General features: G+C 38.4%; 1 protein-coding gene across 1 annotated transcript; it reads left to right on the top strand.

The window, feature by feature from the left end:
- Positions 1-10,455: 10,455 nt before the first annotated feature.
- On the top strand, positions 10,456-22,506 carry LOC112449068 (HIV Tat-specific factor 1-like). The gene is made up of 2 exons (XM_059892298.1): positions 10,456-10,658; positions 18,874-22,506. Exon 2 carries the CDS (start codon positions 18,929-18,931, stop codon positions 21,227-21,229), a length of 2,301 nt encoding a protein of 766 aa, XP_059748281.1. The 5' UTR covers positions 10,456-10,658; positions 18,874-18,928; the 3' UTR covers positions 21,230-22,506.
- Positions 22,507-25,137: the final 2,631 nt, after the last annotated feature.

Raw genomic sequence — 25,137 nt, 5'->3', positions numbered from 1 at the left:
CGCTGTCCCTGGGATTTTCCAGGCAAGAACATTGGAGTGGGTTGCCATTTCCTTCTCCAACGCATGAAGTGAAAAGTGAAAGTGAAGTCGCTCAGTCGTGTCTGACTCTTCTCGACCCCATGAACTGTAGCCTACCAGGCTCCTCTGTCCATGGGATTTTCCAGGCAAGAGTACTGGAGTAGGGAGCCATCACCTTCTCCGCTGTTTATGCTAGTAACAAGAAATATATGAGCTCCTTTATTTATTAGAATGTACATTAAACAGCACAGATAATCTCTAAAATGTTATACTATTGTAACAAATGGTCTATCTATGCATCTTGTGGTTCATGCATCTATTTCAGTGAATCATTTCCTCAAACTTACAATACTTGCTCTCTGACTTTTAGAATACATTTTTTTTTTCAGGTGAATTAATGTTTTAAAATAAAACACTATTTACCTTGAGGAAAAGCCTAAATCAAATATTTTTATTTTATATATTCATCATGCAGATAGTAGGAATTTTTCTTGGTCCTGAAATTTCATAATTTACATATCTGAATGTCAGGACTTAGGATCAAGACTGGAAAACTTTTAAAAATAAGTTGGAATTAGAAAGGGAAGGAAAAGAAAAATTTGTGTATATTCTGCTGTACCATCCCCAAAACAACAAGAAAAAGTTATATTCAGTTGAGGTAATCTAAGAATTACTTACTGAATACTGGGTGCATGCCAACTGCGGCATGAAGTATACAAATACAAACATATAATTTGTATGTAGCTCAAGTTCTTCTGATATTAAAAAAATTCATTTTGATTTTTGCTAATGGCTTTTCTAGCACACATTGTGAGTTTATATAATTTATGTATAAATAAAAGGGACAAAGGCATGTAAATGATTAATTATAAACCAATCTGAGGTTATCTTTGTTAACTGAGTTAACAAAGTTTTATTAAAGCCTCAGTTCAGTTCAGTCACTCAGTCGTGTCCAACTCCTTGCGACCCCATGAATTGCAGCACGCCAGGCCTCCCTGTCTGCCTATCATCAACTCCCGGATTTCACTCAGACTCACGTCCATCGAGTCAGTGATGCCATCCAGCCATCTCATCCTCTGTCGTCCCCTTCTCCTCCTGCCCCCAATCCCTCCCAGCATCAGAGTCTTTTCCAATGAGTCAACTCTTCGCATGAGGTGACCAAAGTACTGGAGTTTCAGCTTTAGCATCAGTCCTTCCAAAGAACACCCAGGGCTGATCTCCTTCAGAATGGACTGGTTGGATCTCCAGTCCATTGGGTTGCAGTCCAAGGGACTCTCAAGAGTCTTCTCCAACACCACAGTTCAAAAGCATCAATTTAGGGAATTTATTACTTGGTCACATAGAAGTTATTGAGTCAAATGAACAATCTATTTTTTTTTTCATTTTTTCACAAGTAAATTGGATCATGTAACTTTTAAAAAATCTGACCCAAAGTATTTACAATTAAAATGCCATATTCAGGGATGGTATAATTTTATTACTTTTCTTGATGTAATTCACCAGAGTTATCTTTTATATTCAGAATTTGAATCATTACAAATATAGGAAGCATCTATATATTCAGGTTTTTTTTTCTTTGTACATTCTCTCATATGAAATATTCTCTGAGTACCCAGGTTAATTAACTAATCACTGCATTGTCAGCTCTCTATTATGCACTCTGCTGTATCCTATCACTGACTTGTTCTGGGTTAAGATTTATCTTGGGAATTGAAAGCCAAGGCTGGAACAAGCTGAACAGAGTGTTCTATTTCTGTATGAAATGATAGATGCTACTCTTGCCCAGAATGACAACACTTTGCACTGCTCCCAATCTGTAAATGGCTCCATTTGCTTGGCATAATAAGTATACTGATGCATTTAATTCTTTCTACCAGGGCCATGCTGTTCAGCTCCTTTCTGCTAGCCAAATATATCAGAAGTCATAAATTACTCATCAATAAGGAGACAATGTGATCTCTTTTATACGTAAAAGCAGTGTTACAGCCCTGCTGTTACCATTTTGAGTTCTCATGTTTTTTAAGATTCAAGATTAGAAAAAGATTTGTGGTGATATTTTTACTTTTATCAATGACTTAGTCTTAGCCCAGCAAACATCCTGACAAAATAATTGTGTATAATTCGAGGTATGATCTGTGGAAATGCTTTATTGTTAACATAACTACCACTTCTTCTCAAAATGAGCTTTCATTTCTTTTTTTTCATATACTACAAATAGTGTTTGTTTTAGATTCACATATTACAAAAATAAAATGACTTAAATATTATATTCAGCTGTGGCACCATATATGATTGTGTTTTCTCTTTTACACATTTCCTTTTTTTTTCCTTTCTTTACTGAGTACAGATTGCTTTTATAGTTTCCCAAAGAGGAGCAGAGTTGGACCATAAAGAAGGCTGAGCACTGAAAAATTGATGCTTTCAAATTGTGCTGGGAAGATTCTTGACAGTCCCTTGGGCTACAAAGGGATCAAACCAGTCAATCCCAAAAGAAATCAACCCTGAATTTTCATTGGAAGGATTGATGCTGAAATTGTAGCTCCAGTACTCTGGCACCTGATGCAGAGCCAACTCATTGGAAATGACCTTGATGCTGAGAAAGACTGAAGGCAGGAGAAGAGGGTGACAGAGAATAAGGTGGTTTGATAGCATCACCAACTCAATGGATGTGAGTTTGAACAAACTTCAGGAGATAGTGAAAGACAGGGCAACCTGGCGTGCTGCAGTCCCTGGGGTTGCTGAGAGCTGGACTAGACTTAGGGAGTGAACAACAACAACAAAGGAGAATGCCTCAAGGGAACAAGGTTTGGAGTGTTTAGTACCAAGCATTATCAGTTTCCCTTTTAATCATATGACCTGAATCATATCCAATACTTATCTAAGTTACGAGTGCCGAACTATTTACCCACTGGATCAATCCAGTCCATTACTTCATTTTCAAAAATTAGTTTTATTAGAGCCATGCCCATCTATTTCTGTATTGTTACAGCTGCTTTAGTCTGCAGTGTGGTAACTAAAGTAGACTTTAGTTTAGTTGCCACAAAGACTTTACGGCTTGCTGTGTCTTTAGCTGCTCAGTTGTGTCCAACTCTGTGACTCCATGGCCCGTAGCCCACCAGACTCTTCTGTCCATGGGATTCTACAGGCAAGAATACTGGAGAGGAATGCCATGCCCTCCTCCAGGGGATCTTCCCAACCCAGGGATTGAACCCAGGTCTCCCGCATTGCAGGCAGATTCTTCACTGCCTGAGCCACCAGGGAAATATTTATTTCTATGGAATTTACTGAAAGAGTTTGTTGACATTGATCCAAGTAAGAGTCAGAAATTATCATTGTTCCTGGTATTTTTTTATTATCATTTACTTTTAGAAATTCATTGAATTATTTCTACTCCTAAGGAATACTCATAGGGTTGTTGGGAAGAGCAAATGAATTAAATAAGTCAATATTTGCAAGTAGTTAAAATACCTGGGTCATAAGAAGGGCCTCATAAGTGTTTCATAAAAAATGCAAATTAATTTTGCATATACAGTAATTCAAAGAGTGCTAGATCTCTTAATGTGTATTTAACCAAACTGTGGATGCTAGCAGTGTTCAGAGATTCGTTATTAAAATCAAACATAACCTTGACTATATCAGGCAAGTCATGGGAAAGCAGAAACTTGTTCTTTTTATTCTAAAGATAATTTATACATTTAAATAAAAGGATGAAAAACTTTTGACAGATTTTACAGGTACAAACATATCCTACAGCAAATAATGCATGTTTCTGTCAACTAATTGCTAGAAGACAATGATAGGTTACTTTTGGAGTTTTCTTCAGTAGATAGTTGAATATATTATATCAATAATTGGTTATTTGGGGAATATTAGTGTCATTTACATCATGTTCAACCTAAGTGTTTATTTAATGTTAAAGTATTATGATGCTATGGTTACACACAAAAATAAATATTTCAGCCATAAGAAGAAGGAATAGAAAAGTTTGTAAATAATTTTTTTCTTCAAGTGTCTCTTCCTGTTACTAAATTAAGAGGAGAGTATCTTTATTCACATAGTTTTATGGAAAGTAGTTTAGAAATGACTGTGTTTTGGTCTTTGGTGCTTATTTGTGTTAATGACAATACACATTTTAATCAATGAAAAATGATTTTTTGCATACTTTAGTTTCCTATAAACTGCTTTAAAACACAATTAGGCAAAATTTACTTCTGTACTCATAAAAATCTCTGCTTTTTCTTGCAGTTTAGTGATATGGCATATTTAAGTGTACAAACCACTAAAATATCTATGCAACATTTTGATTAACCATTTATGAATTGGTTTTTTATAGCTTCTATAGCATTTAGAGAAATATAGATCAAAATAAAATATGTAAACATGATAAACATTTTCATGATGTAGCAGTGAATTTAAGGATAGCATAACATAAAGCAGTGGTTTTATATTTCCTTAAGGAGCAGTACCCTATTTTGAGGAAATTTTTTGGAATTCTAATAAACACAGGTATTAAAGTGGAGCTGAGTGCCGAAGAATAGATGCTTTTGAACTGTGGTGTTGGAGAAGACTCTTGAGAGTCCCTTGGACTGCAAGGAGATCCAACCAGTCCACTCTGAAGATCAGCCCTGGGATTTCTTTGGAAGGAATGATGCTAAAGCTGAAGCTCCAGTACTTTGGCCACCTCATGCGAAGAGTTGACTCATTGGCAAAGACTCTGATGCTGGGAGGGATTGGGGGCAAGAGGAGAAGGGGAAGACAGAGGATGAGATGGCTGGATGGCATCACTGACTCGATGCACGTAAGTCTCAGTGAACTCCGGGAGTTGGTGATGGATAGGGAGGCCTGGTGTGCTGTGATTCATGGGGTCGCAAAGAGTCGGACACAACTCAGCGACTGATCTGATCTGAAAGCAGAGATTCTACGGTTGAAATATGTGCTGGTGCCTAGTCTGTTGGCTATTGTCACAAAAATTTTGTAAAGCACACCATCTTAAAATTCAGCTATTTTAAGTTATAATCATTTATCTTCTCTCATTTGTCTGCAAATTTGCTATGATAAAATATCAGGCCAAATTTTATCAAAGATAGTCTCTAGAGAGAATGATCCTTTTCTTTGATGGGCTCCTTATATACTCGGCTAAGTAAAGTTATGTCAGGAAAAATAACAGTATATTATCAAGCAATTAAGAAAGCTTGAGTCTCAATGTTGGTATTAAATTAGATTTAATTTAATAACTTCACCTATATGGATAATGCATTCATTATTTTACTGCTGCTGCTGCTAAGTTGCCTCAGTCGTGTCCGACTCTGTGTGACCCCATAGATGGCAGCCCACCAGGCTCCTCTGTCCACGGGATTCTCCAGGCAAGAACACTGGAGTGGGTTGCCATTTCCTCCTCCAATGCATGAAAGTGAAAAGTCAAAGTGAAGTCGCTCAGTCGTGTCCGACTCTTAGCGACCCCATGGACTGCAGCCTACCAGGCTCCTCCATCCATGGGATTTTCCAGGCAAGAGTACTGGAGTGGGGTGCCATTGCCTTCTCCACATTATTTTACTAGGAATGCATATTTTATAATTGGAATTATTTAAGTGAATTGTATTTATATTTAATATCAGTTAAATAAGTAATTGCATTGTTATTAAGAATAATACTTTAATATTAATTTCTGTAAATATAAGTTTTCATGAACTATTTTTGATAAGTAAAATTGATGGTAGAGTAAAATGATTCAGTCACTATAATGAAAACAAGATTATATGAAGTAAACTTTTTAAAAAGAGTAGTCCCATTTGGATATAAAGCAGACTTGTCATTGAATGATTAGGTGTACTTGTACTTGAACAGAAATGGCTTTAATTTGCTATGATAACCCTGTGGCTATGTGTTGCCAAATAGTTTTAGAAATTTCATTTTTTTGAGTGACAAAACAATTACTATTGGATCTCTTGTTGATTGATGGAAAATATGACCTTACAAATGTTAAATAGAAAATCTCAAAAAGGAGAGCTATCCTTCTTTGTTGATGAATTCTCTAAGGAAAATTGTGCTATTGTATAAAGAACCAATTTTTTTAGTCAAGAAACTGGGACATCTCTGACTAACTTTCCATCTGACCCCATTATAATTGCATTTTTGTGATGGGGATGGAAGTCTTCTTTTTTCCTTCCATCCACTGACCTAATTTAAGAGGAAAAGAAGTCACAGGGAAAGAATTCTGCAAGCACAAACAACTATGAATAAATCTTATGTTTTGAAAAATCAAAGAAAATATAGGAAATTCAAATATTAGAAATACTCTTCAAACATGGCTTAATTGAGTTATATAATCTTTAATAAATTTGCTCCTTTAAAACAATTTTATCTAAAAATGATTTTACTTATAGTATTATTTTTTAAATTACATAACCAAATATATGTGTTTGTAGATATGTGAATCCTTCTAATGCAATAATAATGCAATTATAATGATAAAATAAAAATCCTTATGGTGCAATTTCATTAAGCTATCAGTCAAAACTGGGATTAACCTTCTTTAAGAAATATGTAAGTTGAATATTTCTCATTGAGAAATGAGTAAGTCAGAAACAGTACTGATCCTATGGATTTACACAGAGGTTGACAATCCCTGGATCTACCTTAGACAAAAATAGCAGTCACCTTTTCTTCCAGCTGATGTATGAAGAATTTAGCTAAGCTGTTTCACCAGCATTGCTGCCTTGGCATCTGTCCTGTTTGGCCAAACTGCTTGGGGGACCATAAACTGACATTAGCTCTCTCATGCAAGCACATGCTTAGATAGCAGCCCAGTGGCAGAGTCACAAGCAACTATAAATCCCTGAGGGGACTTCCCCAACAGGCCTTGTGATCAACAAGCTCCCCAGTCTCCTAACACCTTCCCTTTATGTGTCATTAAATAAGACCTCCATGATGCTTACCCAAACTCCACTCCTATGGCTTGAATCTTCCATTCTGGCCCTAACCTGGGAATTCCAAACCACTTCACAGGAGAACCCTAATGAAAGCATGTGCCCTAGGTGCTGACTCTTGTCTGTTTGTACCTTGCTGTGACTACTCTGTGTGGCCCTGTAAGACCACTTCCTCTAGGACTTGTAATAAGCATCTCCATTTCAATTTTTCTTGTAGTCTGTTATTGAACCATGGGTCACCATCCAGCAATCTGTGCTCCACTTAAGAGGTGTTAATTTGACAGATTCATAACAAGGTGTGAATGAATATTGTGTACCGCTTGAATGAGAAATCAATTATAATGCAAACTAAATGAGAACCAAAGAATTCCATGATAAAACTATTAATAAGTATGAACATTAAAGGGAGCAATAAAAAGCATGCTTACCTCAGTAAGTACTGCAGTATTTTTAAACCCTCTTGTTGCCTTTAATTTGAAAATCTTATTTATTCCATGCTGGATTTCTATTCTGCCTTTCAGATATGCATTTGCATTCATTTCTAAGGTGAAATAAATTCCCCATTATAATACTACCTGAAAAATAGTTGTCTCCCTCAGTATAAATGCATAAAATGCACTGCTGACTTCTGATTTTAAAGGATAAGATTAAACATACTATACTCATTTTTATCACACTCTCCCAAAACTCCACTAAATGATTTTTTAAAGGTGTGAACCGGAAGCAAGCAAAAAAAGACAAAAAGGGAATAAATGGAAGAGAGAATTTTGGAGGTCAAAGAGCAAATGCTTAGATGGTCAGTCACTGCATTAGAAACCCAGGAAATGCTGCCATCTAAGCTAGCAGTTGGCAAAGTCAATGCACAACTGAGATTTACACTGAACAAGGATTTGCTGGGTCAGGTATTCAAGCAGAATCTTACACTAGATATGCTAAAGAACTCGATGTAGTATTTCCAGACAGTATCTGCCAAAATTAAGAATTAGGATAGACTTCTGGCTCCACTGAGAAACCTATATGCAAGTCAGGAAGTAACAGTTAGAACTGGACATGGAACAACAGACTGGTTCCAAATAGGAAAAGGAGTACATCAAGGCTGAATACTGTCACCCTGCTTATTTAATTTATATGCAGAGTACATCATGAGAAACGCTGGGCTGGAAGAAGCACAAGCTGGAATCAAGATTGCTGGGAGAAATATCAATAACCTCAGATATGCAGATGACACCACTCTTATGGCAGAAAGTGAAGAGGAACTCAAAAGCCTCTTGATGAAAGTGAAAGAGGAGAGTGAAAAAGTTGGCTTAAAGCTCAACATTCAGAAAATGAAGACCATGGCATCTGGTCCCATCACTTCATGGGAAATAGATAGGGAATCAGTGTCAGACTTTATTTTTCTGGGGCTCCAAAATCACTGCAGATGGTGATTGCAGCCATGAAATTAAAAGATGCTTACTCCTTGGAAGGAAAGTTATGACCAACCTAGATAGCATATTCAAAAGCAGAGATATTACTTTGCCAACAAAGGTTTGTCTAATCAAGGCTATAGTTTTTCCAGGTCATGTATGGATATTAGAGTTGGACTGTGAAGAAAGCTGAGTGCCGAAGAATTGATCCTTTTGAACTGTGGTGTTGGAGAAGACTCTTGAGAGTCCCTTGGACTGCAAGGAGATCCAACCAGTCCATCCTAAAGGAGACCAGTCCTGGGTGTTCTTTGGAAGGACTGATGCTAAAGCTGAAACTCCAATACATTGGCCACTTCATGAGAAGAGTTGACTCATTGGAAAAGACCCTGATGCTGGGAAAGATTGAGGGCAGGAGAAGAAGGGGACAACAGATGAGATGGCTGGATGGCATCACCAACTCGATGCACATGAGTTTGGGTGAACTCTGGGAGTTGGTGATGTACACGGAGGCCTGGCGTGCTGCGATTCAAGGAGTCACAAAGAGTCGGACACAACTGAGTGACTGAACTGAACTGAGTTCTAAACAAGCAAAGATAAATCATAAAAGTAGAGATAAACATGGATTCCAGGAACAACAACCCAAACAACCAATGTGATAGCAACAATAAAGACAAAGGTTCCTTAAAAAAAAAAAAAAATGTGTAAGGAGGGAAAAGAATGAAAGACCTTAGGATAGTTTGGAATAGAAAAGTAGCTGAAGTAGTTCCTGGGTTGGAAAGAACCCCTGGAGGAGGAAATAGCAACCCTCTCCAGTATTCTTGCATGGAGAATCGCAAATAGACAGAGGAGTCTCACAGTCCATGAGGTTGCAAAGAGTCGGACAGGACTGAGTTGACTGAACACACATACACACAGATGGCAATGTGACCTTAAGAGTTCAAACTGCAGAAAAATTTTGAAACTCAGTCATTTTCCTCATTTCTTTACTATCTTGAACTAACCACTGACAGGCCTATGGAATTTGTTGTAACAGCCTTGACCACCATGATTCTGCATTAGGTGTACAAATATCAAGGTAACATAAAATCACTGGTTGTTGATGTTAAGTGAAAGAAAACAGTGCAATCTGGCATTCTGGTCTTAAGGATTCAATTGTTTTACCCCATAACCTAGGAGTGAAAGTGAAAGTTGCTCAGTCTATCCAACTTGCTGGGACCTCATGGACCGTATAGTCCATGGAATTCTCCAGGCCAGAATACTGGAGTGGGCAGCCTTTCCCTTCCCTGGGGCATCTTCCCAACCCAGGAATTGAAGCCAGGTCTCCCTCATTGTGGGTGGTTTCTTTACCAGCTGATCTACAAGGGAACCCCAAGAATACTGGAGTGGGTAGCCTCCCCCTTACTCCAACGGATCTTCCCGACCCAGGAATCCAATCGGGGTCTCCTGCATTGCAGGCGGATTCATTACCAACTGAGCTATCAGGGAAGCCTGTTGTAAAGTCATGAGTTTCTTTGTTTCCAGTATAGCTTTTTCCTAAGAGCTAAAGTGAAACGCTTACCGGAAGGCTTACTCTGCGGAATGACGAACAGAGTGACCAGCACAGCTTCAATCATTATACAAAGTCTTTTTCATTTGGTATCCTTTGAATTTCATAAAGCAGAAGAGCAACCAGGGCTGTCATAAAAAACCTATTTCATTCAGAAACATTTGTGGATAAAATGCTGAATTTACAAGAGAGCATTATAAAAATTATTTTCTGTTTCTACAAGATGGTTTTCTTTTAAACATTTATAAAATACCATACCTCTCACTGTTACCTCTTGAGTCAGCCCCAAATAAGCCTCCTCGTGTGCTAGGTCTTTTGAGCCCTTAGCGGGTGATTGGAGTTCGGTTCAGAAGCAAAAGGAAGCTTTACTCTTTCATCAAGGAATCGAGAGGTACCAACTCCCACTCTAGAGCACAGCTCTCCCTTACGTGCCAGTGGTCTGGCTGCTCTTTGGTGTTCCTGTCCGGGAAGACAGCGCAGAGTTCTCGCGAGTCAAGGGGTCAGGGCACAGCCGTGCTGCGCACGGAGCTTCAGGCTGACGTGAGGAGCGCAGAGCCCTTGCGCACAGCGTTGGGGTGGAGTCGGCATCGCCATCTTGAGCTGAAGTGTCCTGGGCCGCGTATCTCCACCAGGCAGCTGGCCAAAGTGCCCTGTTGCTCGAAGTGATTCTTTGCTGGGAACACTAATCCCATGTGTTAGGTGTGAGGCCTCTGCTCACTGTCCGTGACAGAAAAATGAAACTAGACTAACCCAGAGGAAGAGGTAAGACCTTATCACCCATGTTCTCTCGTTTTTCCCTTGGACCCAGGGGACTTTGTGGGTACCAGAACGGGTGGGTTTTCACAGTATCCTGGGAAACATTTACATTTCCTAGAGGTTTAAAATTTTGAAAAAATAGGAGAAAGACTCTTACAATTTTGTTCCCTTAAGAAGCCCACTGCTGCTGCTGCTAAGTCGCTTCAGTAGTGTCCGACTCTGTGCGACCCCTTAGACGGCAGCCCACCAGGCTCCCCTGTCCCTGGGATTCTCCAGGCAAGAACACTGGAGTGGGTTGCCATTTCCTTCTCTAATGCATGGAAGTGAAAAGTGAAAGTGAAGTCGCTCAGTCGTGTCTGACTCTTTGCTACCCCATGGACTGCAGCCTACCAGGCTTCTCCGTCCATGGGATTTTCCAGGCAAGAGTACTGGACTGGGGTGCCATTACCTTCTCCGGAATTGTTACTACATAATGTTAAAATAAATATGTAATATTAATACGTATTTGCATGCCTATATAGTGTTTTGCACTGGGTTTAAGGGTTTCCTAGGTGGCTCAGCTGTTTAAAAAAAAAAAAAAACTGCCTGCCAATACAGGAGATATAGGAGATGCAGGTTCAATCCCTGGGTCAGGAAGATCCCCTGGAGGAGGAAATGGCAACCCACTCCAGTATTCTTGCCTGGGAAATCCATGGACAAGGGTGGCTGGATAGCTACAGTGGAGTAGGGTGGGGCGGGTGGGGGGCGGGAGGTGGGTCACAAAAGGATCAGACATGACTTAGCAAGTAAACAATAATCACAAGAAACAAGTAAACATTTATTTCCATGATATCAAGATTTCCTGAGTGGTACAAGAGTCAGAAATATTTTTTATGTAATAAGTAATTATACAGTCTCCTAATTCATACTTTTAAGCATTAATATATAACTTTAAGATATTACTATGATCATAAATATGTTGCATGAATATTTCATGATAGGAGGGCTTGATATTTACCACCAATTTTATTTCAATTACAGTAGAACTTTATATTTGAAATGACCAGTTGAGTAATTTAATTGTTAGAGTGAGAATTACATTTCTAATATTATACAGGCTATAAATACCTGGATATGGCATTAAAGTAGGCTATGTTAATGACAAAAATAAAATAAAATATGCCTTTATATCATAATAAGGTATTTTTTAAGTGAGCTACATTGTTAGAAATTCCACAATGGCCTATCATAATATAGTTTACAATTTAGCATGTACCTAAACTGCATGAATGGAGAAGGCAATGGCAACCCACTCCAGTACTCTTGCTTGGAAAATCCCATGGACGGAGGAGCCTGGTAGGCTGCAGTCCATGGAGTTGCTAAGAGTCGGACACGACTGAACGACTTCACATTCACTTTTCACTTTCATGAAACAGGTACAATTATTCCTTTGATCTATGTAGAAATATCTTCAGTCCTTATGAAATGATAAGCTTAAGTGAGCTTAAGTGAAAGTTGCTCAGTCTTGTCCGACTCTTTGCGACCCCATGGACTATGTAGTCCATGGAATTCTCCAGGCCAGAATACTGGAGTGGGTAGCCTTTCCCTTCTTCAGGGGATCTTCCCACCTAGGGATCGAACCCAGGTCTCCTGCATTGCAGGTGAATTCTTTACCAGCTGAGCCACAAGGGAAGCAGAGAGTAAATTGATTCATTCAAAACATTTTATATTTAGCTACTGTAGAAGCAAATATTTTTATTCAGTGTATAATATACACATTGTTTGAAAAGTGAAGTGATTGGTATCATACAACATATAACACCATTTCTTTCAGATGTTAAAGAATCTGCCTCCAGTGAGGAAAACCTGGGTTAGATCCCTGGGTGGAGAAGATCCCCTTGAGAAGGGAATGGCAACCCACTTCAGTATTTCAGCCTGGAGGATTCCACGGACAGAGAGCCTGGTGGGCTCCATGGGGTTGCAAATAGTTGTACCTGACTGAGCAACTAACATTTTCACTTTCTCTCATTTTCAATATCAGAATTTTTAAGAGTCTTAAGAAATGGAAGGTAATCAAACTCAAAAAAAGAACAAAAGATTAAAAATCTCACTTTTAAATAGAATTTGAAATAATTTGATATCACATAAAACAATGAATTCTAAATTCTACTTATTTGAAACATTTAATAAGTAAATATGAATAATAAATTATATTTATTTTATTTTTTTACTGTAAGAACAAATTTTTAAATGTTATTAAGAAAGTCTCCCAATAATATATTTTCTTTATTACAACAAAGTGTGATCAATTAAAATGTATGCATTTTCAGCTATTTGCATCGTATCTTATTAAATATGGACAAACATAAACATATATTGACATATTAAAAAGTATATATAGTTGATCTTGGAATAGAAATGTGAATAAAATATAAAATTTGTGTGTATGAACTGAGCACCACAGATATTGACTGTATAAAAAGGGTAATAAACTAGGCAGAATCTCCTGCAGTCAAACTTACTGAAAAAAAATCCACATTATATAATGTCTTAAAATAGTTGGTGCTATTGAAACATTTCATTTTCATGAGAGTAATAAATTTTGAACATATTCAGTTGTTTGTATGAAAGTACACTGTCAGACTACTTTGTTTGAAAGTTGGAATATTTTATTATTCACTGGACACTATTTTCTTCTCTGGAGTTTGAAACATTAATTATTACATAAAGTGAGAATCAGATGCTTTCAAATATGAATATCTTTTCAAGCAGTCTAAAGTTTAGCATCTTAAAAAATGTTCATTAATACTTTTATTAGTAAATATACATTAATAAGATAAATAATCAAACACTTTATTTTGAGTCTAAATTGTAGATAAAAACATGCTATGCCTAAAATCAAGAACATTGTTTCATTTAACTCTATTATCAGAGACTGAAAATTTTTTAATGACAGTACATGCATGCTAAGTCACTTTAGTCCTGTCCAGCTCTTTGCAACCCCAGGATCTGTAGCCTGCCAGGTTCCTCTGTCCATGGGGTTCTCCAGGCAAGGGTACTGGATTGGGTTGCCATTTCCTTCTCCAGGGGATCTTCCAGACTCAGGGATCAAACCCTCATCGTTTGTGTCTCATGCATTGTCAGGCAAGTTCTTTACAACTAGCACCACCTGGAAAGCCACTAATAACAGTAGGACTCTTTAATAATAAGTTTCTTCACATATTCCAGTTACTGCTGCTGCTAAGTCGCGTCAGTCGTGTCCGACTCTGTGCGACCCCATAGACGGCAGCCCACCAGGCTCCCCCGTCCCTGGGATTCTCCAGGCAAGAGCAGTGGAATGGGTTGCCATTTCCTTCTCCAGTGCATGAAGGGGAAAAGTGAAAGTGAAGTCGCTCAGTCGTTTCTGACTCTTAGCGACCCCATGGACTGCAGCCTACCAGGCTCCTGTGCCCATGGGATTTTCCAGGCAAGAGTACTGGAGTGGGGTGCCATTGCCTTCTCCGGTCCCAGTTACTAACTGGAATCAAAGTAATGTGTAGAAACTTTATAGTTAAAGACAATTGATACAGGTACTAAGGAACAATGGAGAATTTACTTGAAATGTAAAAATTAATAAGAAGACTGATAGGTAAACTATGCAATGTTTAACATCTACACTAATGGTTTTAACCTTTTGAATATATTAAGTAGCTTTTCAAAATTTTATTTTAGTCCTCATATTTCCACTAAGAAATAATGATAATCTTGAAATATCATACTAAACTAACTTATTAACAATCTAGATATGAATATTTTACTAATCTGATGAATACACAGTTTACCCCTGTCTTTCTTGTGTTAATGCATTATACTGAAACAATTTTGTGATGATATTATGGTCTATCATATGGTTGGATGGCATCACCTACTCTATGGACATAAGTTTGATAGGCTCCAGGAGTTGGTGATGGACAGGGAAGCCTGGCGTGCTGCAATCCATAGGGTCACAAAGAGTCGGACACGACTGAGTGACTGAACTGAACTGAATATGGTCTATTATCTGACAATTTAGAATGTGATTAATATAAAAAATTTACATTTTATTTATTACATGTTTATCTCTATCTATAGACTTAGGAAATTTATTACTCAGCCATTAAAAAGAATACATATGAATCAGTTCTAATGAGGTGGATGAAACTGGAGCCTATTATACAGAGTGAAGTAAGCCAGAAAGAAAAACACCAATACAGTATACTAACACATATATATGGAATTTAGAAAGATGGTAACAATAACCCTGTATACGAGACAGCAAAAGAGACACTGATGTATAGAACAGTCTTATGGACTCTGTGGGAGAGGGAGAGGGTGGGAAGATTTGGGAGAATGGCATTGAAACATATATAATATCATGTATGAAACGAGTCACCAGTCCAGGTTCGATGCACGATACTGGATGCTTGGGGCTGGTGCACTGGGACGACCCAGAGGGATGGTATGGGGAGGGAGGAGGGTTCAGGATGGGGAACACATATATACCTGTGGCGAATTCATTTCGATATTTGGCAAAACCAATACAATATTGTAAAGTTTAAAAATAAAATAAAAGTTAAAAAAATAAATAAAAAATTAAAAACATAAAATAATATGTAGAAAAAAATAAAATAATGTATATATACTTGAAGAAGCATAATTTTGCAATTCATTTTCCTGTACACAAAAACAGTCAAAAGTGGATAAGAAGAGCATGATATCAGCTTCTATAATGCGACATATACTATCCCTTTGGATCTGAAGACCAGCTTGAATTTGGAACTAGGAAAAGGGATGGCATACATCCCCTCACTCACACACAAACACACACACAGCTGAGTGATAGAGTCCAGGAGATAAGTAACATCCTGCATCAAATAGCTCCTGTGAATCAATGGACACACCAAAGTTTCATTTTCCTGTTCCCTGCATGCTCTGAATTAAAGTCTGTTCTGTTTCTGCCTAACATCATTAAGAATATGACTTCAAAGTTTCAAACTGTTTTCAAGTAATTTAATTGAGTCCCAGAACAAACTAAAGAAAATTTAAAGGACTATAAAAATATTCACAACTCAACAAGAGAAAATTCAGTTTTTTGCATCTAATAAAATGTTCAGTTCAGTTGCTCAGTCGTGTCCGACTCTTTGCGACTCCATGAATTGCAGCACGCCAGGCCTCCCTGTCTATCACCAACTCCCGGAGTTCACTCAAACTCGTGTCCAACGACTCAGTGATGCCATCCAGCCATCTCATCCTCTGTCGTCCCCTTTTCCTCCTGCCCCCAATCCCTCCCAGCATCAGAGTCTTTTCCAGTGAGTCATCTCTTCGGATGAGGTGGCCAAAGTACTAGAGTTTCAGCTTTAGCATCAGTCCTTCCAAAGGAATCCCAGGGCTGATCTCCTTCAGACTGGACTGGTTGGATCTCCTTGTAGTCCAAGGGACTCTCAAGAGAGTTATCCAACACCACAGTTCAAAAGTATCAATTCTTCGGTGCTCAGCTTTCTTCACAGTCCAACTCTCACATCCATACATGACCACAGGAAAAACCATAGCCTTGACTAGACAGACCTTTTTTGGCAAAGTAATGTCTCTGCTTTTCAATATGCTGTTACATGCATGCAAATAAGCTTGAAAATATAACCCATAATGAGGATTTAAAAAATCAGTAGAAGTAGATCCAGAATTAACACAGAAAATAGAATTAATAAGTAAGGGTATTAAAAATTAATATAACTATTTTAAACATGTTCACATTGGCAGAGAAGTATAGATTTATTACATAAAGTAGTGGAATAGATATTTTCAGAATAACCAAATTGAAATTCTATGGATGAAAAATATAGCTTCTAAGATGACAAATGCACAGAAATTTATTGGCAGCAAATTAGACACCAATTAGTTAATGTGAAGACAAAATAAAATAATCAAATTTGGAACTGGGAATAAAAAATAGAATTGAAAAAATGTTCTAGTGTACTTTGGGAAATTTTAAGTAGACTGAAATACTTAAATATACTTAAATATTTCAAATATAATTTGAGTCCCTGAAGGATTGCAATGAGAAAGAAAGATAACAAGAAAAAAATTGAAATAACACTAAGAGTTTTCCAAGTGGGAAGGAACTATAAATATATAGAACCAAGAATATTAATAAAACTCAAACACAAAAATGTTGAAGAAAACTATTACCCAGGTAATTCAAAATCAAATTGCTTAAATGAATGATGAAGAGAATATGTTAAAGGTAGCCAGAAAATAAAGACAAACTACATCAAAGGGAACAAAGATGAGTATCAAAGCAGAACTCTCCTCAGAAACAGTGCAAGGCAGAAAACACATTTAAAATGTTGATAGAAAACAAAAAACGGGCTACTTGTATCCTACACCCAGAGATAGTGTCTTTCAAATACAAAGGTAAAAGGAAAGCCTTCTTCAGCATACAAATCTTGAAAGCATTACTGAAGTGAACACCTGCACAACAAGGAAGGTTAGGAAGAGAAATGATACCAGATAGATATCTGATGCAGATAAGTGTAGCAAAAGTCAGGAATATGTGGAAACATATAAGCTATTTATTGTTCTTATTGTTTAAATGTCTTTAAAATGCAATTGAAAGGTAAGCAAAAGTAATACAGTGCACAGTGGAATTTGTAATATATCCAATACTGAAATGCATACACCAGTGACACAGTAATACACATTACTAGTGCAAGATTCTTATTCTAGAGTTTAAGTAGTACAATTAATTGAAGGTAAACTAAAAAGTTTAAGATGTTGTGGTAGACAAAATTCCAAGATGGCATCCAAGTTTCCTATTCTTCATTGTATGTGCTCTATAAAATCTCTTCTTTCTGATTATAGGCAGGACTGATCAGTATGATGGATAGTCTTCTCTTGAATGGGCTACATATGTGGAATTGGTTATTGAGTAGCCATGCCCCTGAATGCAATACACTATATAACTCCTCTGAGTAAACAGGAATAAGATTCTCCTTTGAAGAAGAAAGCTGCCATGTTGTAGGAAGGATTGTGGCTAGGACCAAAGTGTGGTCTCCAGATGCTGACAGAAACCTCAAGCTAGCAAGAAAGTAGAGCTTTAGAGCCAAATGTAACTGAATTCTGTGAAAAACCTAAATAAATTTGAAGAGGACCTAAGTTCCAGAGGAGAATTCAGTCTGGATAACACCATCTGGACCCTAAGAAGAGAACCTAGTTATACCACACCCAGATTTCTAGCCTCCAGAAAGTCCAAGATAATACACTGATGTGGTTTTAGGCAGTGAAGTTGGTAGTATATAGAATTCGGAAGCTGCCATAATGATTACCTCGCAGTGTCTTAAGTGGAACTGGAGGCAGGCAGAAGGTACATACTAAAATTTGAGAAGCAGAATAGACTAAATTGCCTTGTATATACTGTTGGTAGAAATATGAACTTTAAAGATGCTGTTGGTTAGGGATGAGAAGAAAATGAGCAATCCATTATTAGAGACTTGAGGAAGATAAGATCCTTGTGATGCAGTAGTGATGGTGACCTTAGTGAAAATATGTCCTATAATTATGTGGAATGCAGAACTTGTATACAATGGACTTAGATAATTAGTTGAGAGAGTTTTCAAGTTTAGTGTTAAAGATGCATGATTTATTACTGCTGCTTACAATAAAATGTGAGAGCAGAGAAATAAACTGATGGAATTACCATTAAACCAAATAGAACCTGGACTGGGTAATTGTGAAAAGTTTCAACCTCCCAGATGATGTTTTAAGGCAGAAATGGTGCTAAAAGGGACAGAGAGGGAAAAAAAAAAAAGTTTGTTATTATGCTTTTTTTGCTACTATATAACATTAGTTTGAAACTTCAGAGTATTTAATCAAAGTGCCCCTTCAGGAGATTAAGGATGAAATTCACAGATGTTCTCAACCAAACCTGAGGGCTCTAGGAAGCTTCAGAATATTTTATCTAATGTGAAGAATCTCAATAAAATGCAAGCAAGACACACAAGGTTCTTGAGAAAATTGTATTGACAGAAACACTGTTGGCTTGAAGTGAAAGACAGAATATAAAATGCAAAAGCCTGGGCAGCGGATGGAGCGTGGGGGATGGGGAGCGGTGCGGCCGGCGAATAGCCCTGACATCCCGGGGGCTGCTGGGATGCCGCGGGGAGGCGGGCCGGGGGCAGTGGGGAGCAGACTGAGTGTGGCCAACCTCCTTTTCTCTGTTCCCTTCCAGCATCAGCTCGGCCTCTTCGCTCAACCGGACCTTGCCTCTAGGCTAAGTGGGCAACATGAGTGGCAACAACTTGGATGTGAATGACAAGTTTGATGAGCAGTTGCGAGTGCAAGAATGGTACAGAGACACCAAGGACAACGGCACTGAGAAAGATCCCGGTGCAGAAACCGATTCTTTCAGACAGCAGCCGACTGACACCCCATACGAGTGGGACCTAGACAAGAAGGCTTGGTTCCCCAAGATCACTGAAGATTTCATTGCTACGTATCAGGCCAATTATGGCTTTTCTAATGATGGTGCATCTAATTCTACTGCAAGTGTCCAAGATGTCAGTGCTAGGACTGCAGAAGAACCTCCGCAAAGACAACCCCCTGATCCCAGTGATCTGAAAAAGAAGGGAGAAAAGAGAAAGACTGAATCAGGATGGTTTCATGTTGAAGACGACAGAAATACAAATGTTTATGTGTCTGGTTTGCCTCCAGACATTACAGTGGATGAATTTATACAGCTCATGTCGAAGTTCGGCATTATTATGAGAGATCCTCAAACGGGAGACTTTAAGGTCAAGCTTTATAAAGATGATCAAGGAAATCTTAAAGGAGATGGACTTTGCTGTTATTTGAAGAGAGAATCTGTGGATCTGGCATTAAAACTTTTGGATGAAGGTGAAATTAGAGGCTACAGATTACATGTGGAGGTGGCAAAATTTCAGTTAAAGGGAGAATATGATGCCTCAAAGAAGAAGAAGAAGTGCAAAGACTACAAGAAAAAGCTGTCTATGCAACAAAAGCAGTTGGATTGGAGACCTGAGAGACAAGCTGGCTCATCCCGAATGTACCATGAGCGAGTTGTCATCATCAAAAACATGTTTCATCCAGTGGATTTTGAGGATGATCCACTGGTGTTGAATGAAATCAGAGAAGACCTTCGAGTAGAGTGTTCAAAGTTTGGACAAATTAGGAAGCTCCTTCTCTTTGATAGACACCCTGATGGTGTGGCCTCTGTGTCCTTTAGGAGTCCAGAGGAAGCTGATTATTGTATTCAAACCCTCAATGGAAGGTGGTTTGGTGGGCGTCAAATCACTGCCCAAGCGTGGGATGGAACTACAGATTGTCAGGTGGAGGAGACCACAAGCGAAAGGGAGGAAAGGCTGAGAGGATGGGAGGCTTTCCTCAATGCTCCTGAGGCCAACAGAGGCCTGCAGCGTTCAGATTCCATCCGTGCTCCAGAGAGGGCAGGGTCTTCTAGAGTTAGGCATTTTTCTGAGCATCCTGGCACATCTCAAACAAATGTTCAAGCAGCTGCAACTGAAATGGCATTTGAAGAACCTATAGATGAAAAGAAGTTTGAAAAAATGGAAGATGGGGGAGAAGTTGAAGAAGCTGCTTCTGAAAAAGATGCTAAAGAAAGTGGCCCTGAAAAAGAAGCTGAAGGTTCCCGAGAAGAATCTGAAGAGAGCTGCCTTGAAAGAGAGTCTAAGGCAGCCTGTCCCAAAAGAGAGCGTGAAGAAGACTTCCCAGAGAGAGAGTCTGGAGAAGGCAGCCCTGAGAAAGAGCATGAAGAAGGTAATCCTAACAAAGAGTCAAAAGAGACTGTCCCTGAAAAAGAATCCAAAAAGAAGAAACTCAAAACGGATCCTGACAAGAATGGCCATGAGAAGGAGTCTGAAGAAGAAGGCCCTGGCAAGGAGTCTGAGGGGGAGGCCAGCCCCCAAAAGGTGGCTTCTGAAGATGACGACTCAGAACAAGAGTCTAAAGACTGCTCAGAAAAGCAGTTTGAAAATGGCTCTGAAAAAGAGTTAGAAGAAAATGGCCTTGAGAAAGGTTTTGAGGAAGATGCCTCTGACAAGGAATTTAATGAAAACATTCTGGAAAAAGAGTTAGAAGAAAATGAATCTGAAAAATCAGAATTCGAAGATGACAGCTCTGAAAAAGTGTTTGATGAAGAAGGCTCTGAGAAAGAGTTTGACGAAGAGTCAGATGAAAAGGAAGAAGAGGAGGATGCATATGGAAAGGTATTTGATGATGAATCAGAGGAGGAGGATGAAGAAGATGCAGACAAAAAGGAATGTGAAGATGCTGATGAAAAGGATGAAGAAGATGAAAAGGTCTTTGAAGATTCAGATGGAAAAGAAGATGAGGAAGATGGAGATGTAAAGGAAGATGAAGACATAGATGAAAAGGTGTTTGAAGATGATTCCAGCGAGAAGTTTTTTGATGACGATTCCAGTGACAAATTGTCTGACGAGAGAGGGACTGTGGGTGGTTTAGGGGATGTTAAGGAGGAAGGACCCTTGTCCACAGGCAGCAGCTTTGTTCTCGGTAGTAATGATGATGATGAAAACGACACTATTTAATCCCGTAAACTTGCTTTCTAGGGAGATTCCATCTCCATTTTGCCTCTGCTGCAGGGTAATTACTCATAGTGTTACATGAACGTGTGCATAGAAGTAGGATGCCATCTGATTAATGCAGTGAAGTGTTCATGGTTACCTGTACCTAATGATTTTAAATATGTGTTCATTGACTATTCAGTTCAAACTCCATAGCATAATGCAAGTTAATGTACTCCTCCTCCTTTGTCAGATTTGTTAAGTGCATGCAGAATGATATTTTTTTAAGTATTCTGATTTAAGTTTGTGACACTCAAAAATAAAGTTGTTGATATGCAGAAACGGAAAAAAAAAATCAATGCAAAAGCCTGTCAGACATTGAAAACACATTCTAACTTTACTTTTGCAAGTAAAGACAACATAGAGGATAGAATCAAGAGCTAAGGAAATATTATTTCCAGGCTTTAAAACCTAATTAAGAAAGAGCCAATTTTCCACCATTTATTCAGACAGCTTCAGGTAGATAACTTGTTTCTTCAGGTTCACAGTTCCACAGAGTGAGAACTTGTAATATATCAACTATACTATATCAATTTACAGCCTGGAGTTTACCCACATCTGGATCTGATTTAGATTTTGGACTTTGTACTGATGACATGATGAGATTTGGTTGCATATAAGGAGATTATAGGGGCTTTGGACTAATGCTGTACAGAATTCTACTTTTGAGAACTTTGGGAAGAGATGACAGTATTTTGTATTTTAGCGAGAGAATAACTGTGGGTCCACACATTAAGCTGTGGTATGCAGGATTCTAAGGTGGTCCCCAAGATTTCTAGCCCCTAATGTATGCACCTTGTTTAATATCCTTCTCTTGAGGGTGGGCAGGACCTATGAATATGATGGGACTGTGGCGCACTTCATTCCTTTACCTTGTGTAGCAAAGGTGATGAGATAGTTGTTCCCATGATTAAATGATGTTATATGACATCTTCATAGCAAACTGAAATGGGAGTCTTCTGCTGGCCTATAAGAAATAAGCTTCCTTGTGATAGGGCCATCTGGCTACGTAGTGAAGGCAGCTTTTGGTAGTTGAGAGAAACCCAGAATGACTGCTGGCAAGAAAATACCTCAGTTCTATAGGCTCTTGGAACTGAATTTTGCCAGTAATGTGAAAAAGCTTGGAAACACAAGATGGGAATGTAATCTACATGACAACTTGATTTCCTCCTATTGAGACCCCAAGAGGTCTCTGCATTATTTGCAGAAATGACAAGATAATAAATGTATGTATCAGTTCAGTTCTGTTGCTCAGTCGTGTCTGACTCTTTGCGACCCCATGAATTGCAGCACACCAGGCCTCCCTGTCCATCACCAACTCCCGGAGTTCACTCAAACTCAAGTCCATGGAGTCGGTGATGCCATCCAGCCATCTCATCCTCTGCCGTCCCCTTCTCCTCCTGCCCCCAATCCCTCCCAGCATCAGGGTCTTTTCCAATGAGTCAACTCTTCGCATGAGGAGGCCAAAGTATTGGAGTTTCAGCTTTAGCATAAGTCCTTCCAAAAAACACCCAGGACTGATCTCCTTTAGAGTGGACTGGTTGGATCTCCTTGCAGTCCAAGGGACTCTGAAGAGTCTTCTCCAACACCACAGTTCAAAAGCGTCAATTCTTTGGCGCTCAGCTTTCTTCACAGTCCAACTCTCACATCCATACATGACTGCTGGAAAAACCATAGCCTTGACTAGACAGACCTTTGTTGGCAAAGTAATGTCTCTGCTTTTCAATGTGCTATCTAGGTTGATCATAACTTTCTTTCCAAGGAGTAAGTGTCTTTTAATTTCATGGCTGCAGTCACCATCTGCAGTGATTTTGGAGCCCAAGTCTGACATTGTTTCCACTGTTTCCCCATCTATTTCCCATGAAGTGATGGGACCAGATGCTATGATCTAAGCTTTCTAAATATTGAGCTTTAAGCCAACATTTTCACTCTCCACTTTCATCAAGAGGCTTTTTAGTTCCTCTTCACTTTCTGCCATAAGGCTGGTGTCATCTGCATATCTGAGGTTATTGGTATTTCTCCCGGCAATCTTGATTCCAGCTTGTGCTTCCAGACTAGCGCTTCTTATGATGTACTCTGCATATAAGTTAAATAAGCAGGGTGACAATATACAGCCTTGACATACTCCTTTTCCTATTTGTAACCAGTCTGTTGTTCCATGTCCAGTTCTAACTGTTGCTTTCTGACCTGCATATAAGTTTCTCAAGAGGCAGGTCAGGTGGTCTGGTATTCCCATCTCTTTCAGAATTTTCCACAGTTTATTGTGATCCACACAGTCAAAGGCTTTGGCATAGTCAATAAAGCAGAAGTAGTGGTTTTATATATATGTGTGTGTGTGTGTATATATATATATATATATATATATGTGTGTGTGTGTGTGTATATATATAAGAACACTCTAAACTATGATTCGTTGTTATGCAGCAAACTAATAAGGATGTGTATTGTAACCTAACAACTAAAAACATTAAATGGAATTATGGATTGATTTCTCAGTCTCAGCACTGTTAATATACTGGACCAGATAAATCTTTATTGAGATGGGGCTGTCCTGAACCTTGTAGGGTGTACTGCAGCATTCCTTTACCTACCTATCTACGTATCTTACATCTATTTATGTTTGGCACTTTAGTTAAATGCTGTCTTTGAATAATCTATTTAACGTGGAGCTTTTATGATCCTTCTGTTTTATCATGCTGGCAAACACAGAATATTTATCCTCTAATCTGTATTGGGACAAGAGATAATTAGAGTAGGTCTTCTTTTAGATCAGTTCCTCTCCTCTGTGTTATGCTATTCCTCATTCTCCATAATTCTGAGATAATGTTACTAAGTTTTCAAGATACAGTCTGTTCAGTGAACCTCCTTTGAAAGTGAAAGTAGCTCAGTCATGTCCGACTCTTTGCGACCCCATGGACTATGCAGTCCATGGAATTTTCTAGGCCAGAATACTATATTGGGTAGCCTTTCCCTTCTCTTCCCCACCCAGAAATCAAACTGGGGTTTCCTGCATTGCTGGCGGATTCTTTACCAACTGAGCTACTAGGGAAGCCCTATGTTTCTATAAACTACAGAATCTGGAGCTACGTCCCTAAAGCACAAAGCCTCCATTATTCTAGTAAATATTTGCTAACTATCTGCATTTGATGAGTCTATTTTTTCTGCTGCTTTTTATCCTTTTTTTTGGGGGGGGGGGCTAACTTTTGGTTTGGCTAACTTTTAAGATGGTTTGTTCACCCTAATTTTTCTCAGAAGTAACTCTTAAGCTCTGGATTTACTCTGCTATCTTGTACTTTCAGGCACATATATTTTGATGTTTCTATTGTGATGCCACTATATAACTGCTACAGTTTTCAATCTTGCATATTTTTACATTCTAATTTATTTACTGCTTATACAGTTTATATGTTTTCAGAGTTTATTATTCAACAGTTCTGTTCAAAAGTGTTTTTAATTTTCACATTTCCAATACTCAGATTCTAGTAGTTAACAGATCACTTATGTCTGAGATTTTTCCAAATTTCTAACTACATCTTTATGATTACTTTGAAAGCTGTGCACTAAACCTTAGACTATAAACATGAATTATGAGAAAAACCAAAGTATAAGATTATATTTTTGACCATTGTTTAGTGGGAAGTGTATCTAATCAATAGAAACATTTTTCACAAGAAAAAAGTATAAAAATGCATTTTTAATAAGAATTGAAATGGTCATAATTTGTTTTTATAGGATGGTGTTTTGGGATAAATGAGAAAAAGCAAATATAACATGTCAAAATTCAAATATTCAATTTAGGGATGTATGTGTATGCTGCTGCTGCTGCTAAGTCGCTTCAGTCATGTCCAACTCTTTGCGACCCCATAGACGGC

This window comes from Bos taurus, chromosome 12 (assembly GCF_002263795.3).
Source record: "Bos taurus isolate L1 Dominette 01449 registration number 42190680 breed Hereford chromosome 12, ARS-UCD2.0, whole genome shotgun sequence".
Taxonomy (NCBI): Eukaryota; Metazoa; Chordata; class Mammalia; order Artiodactyla; family Bovidae; genus Bos; species Bos taurus.
Note: the sequence above shows the minus strand (reverse complement) of the source record. Positions and strands in the feature narration are given on the sequence as shown.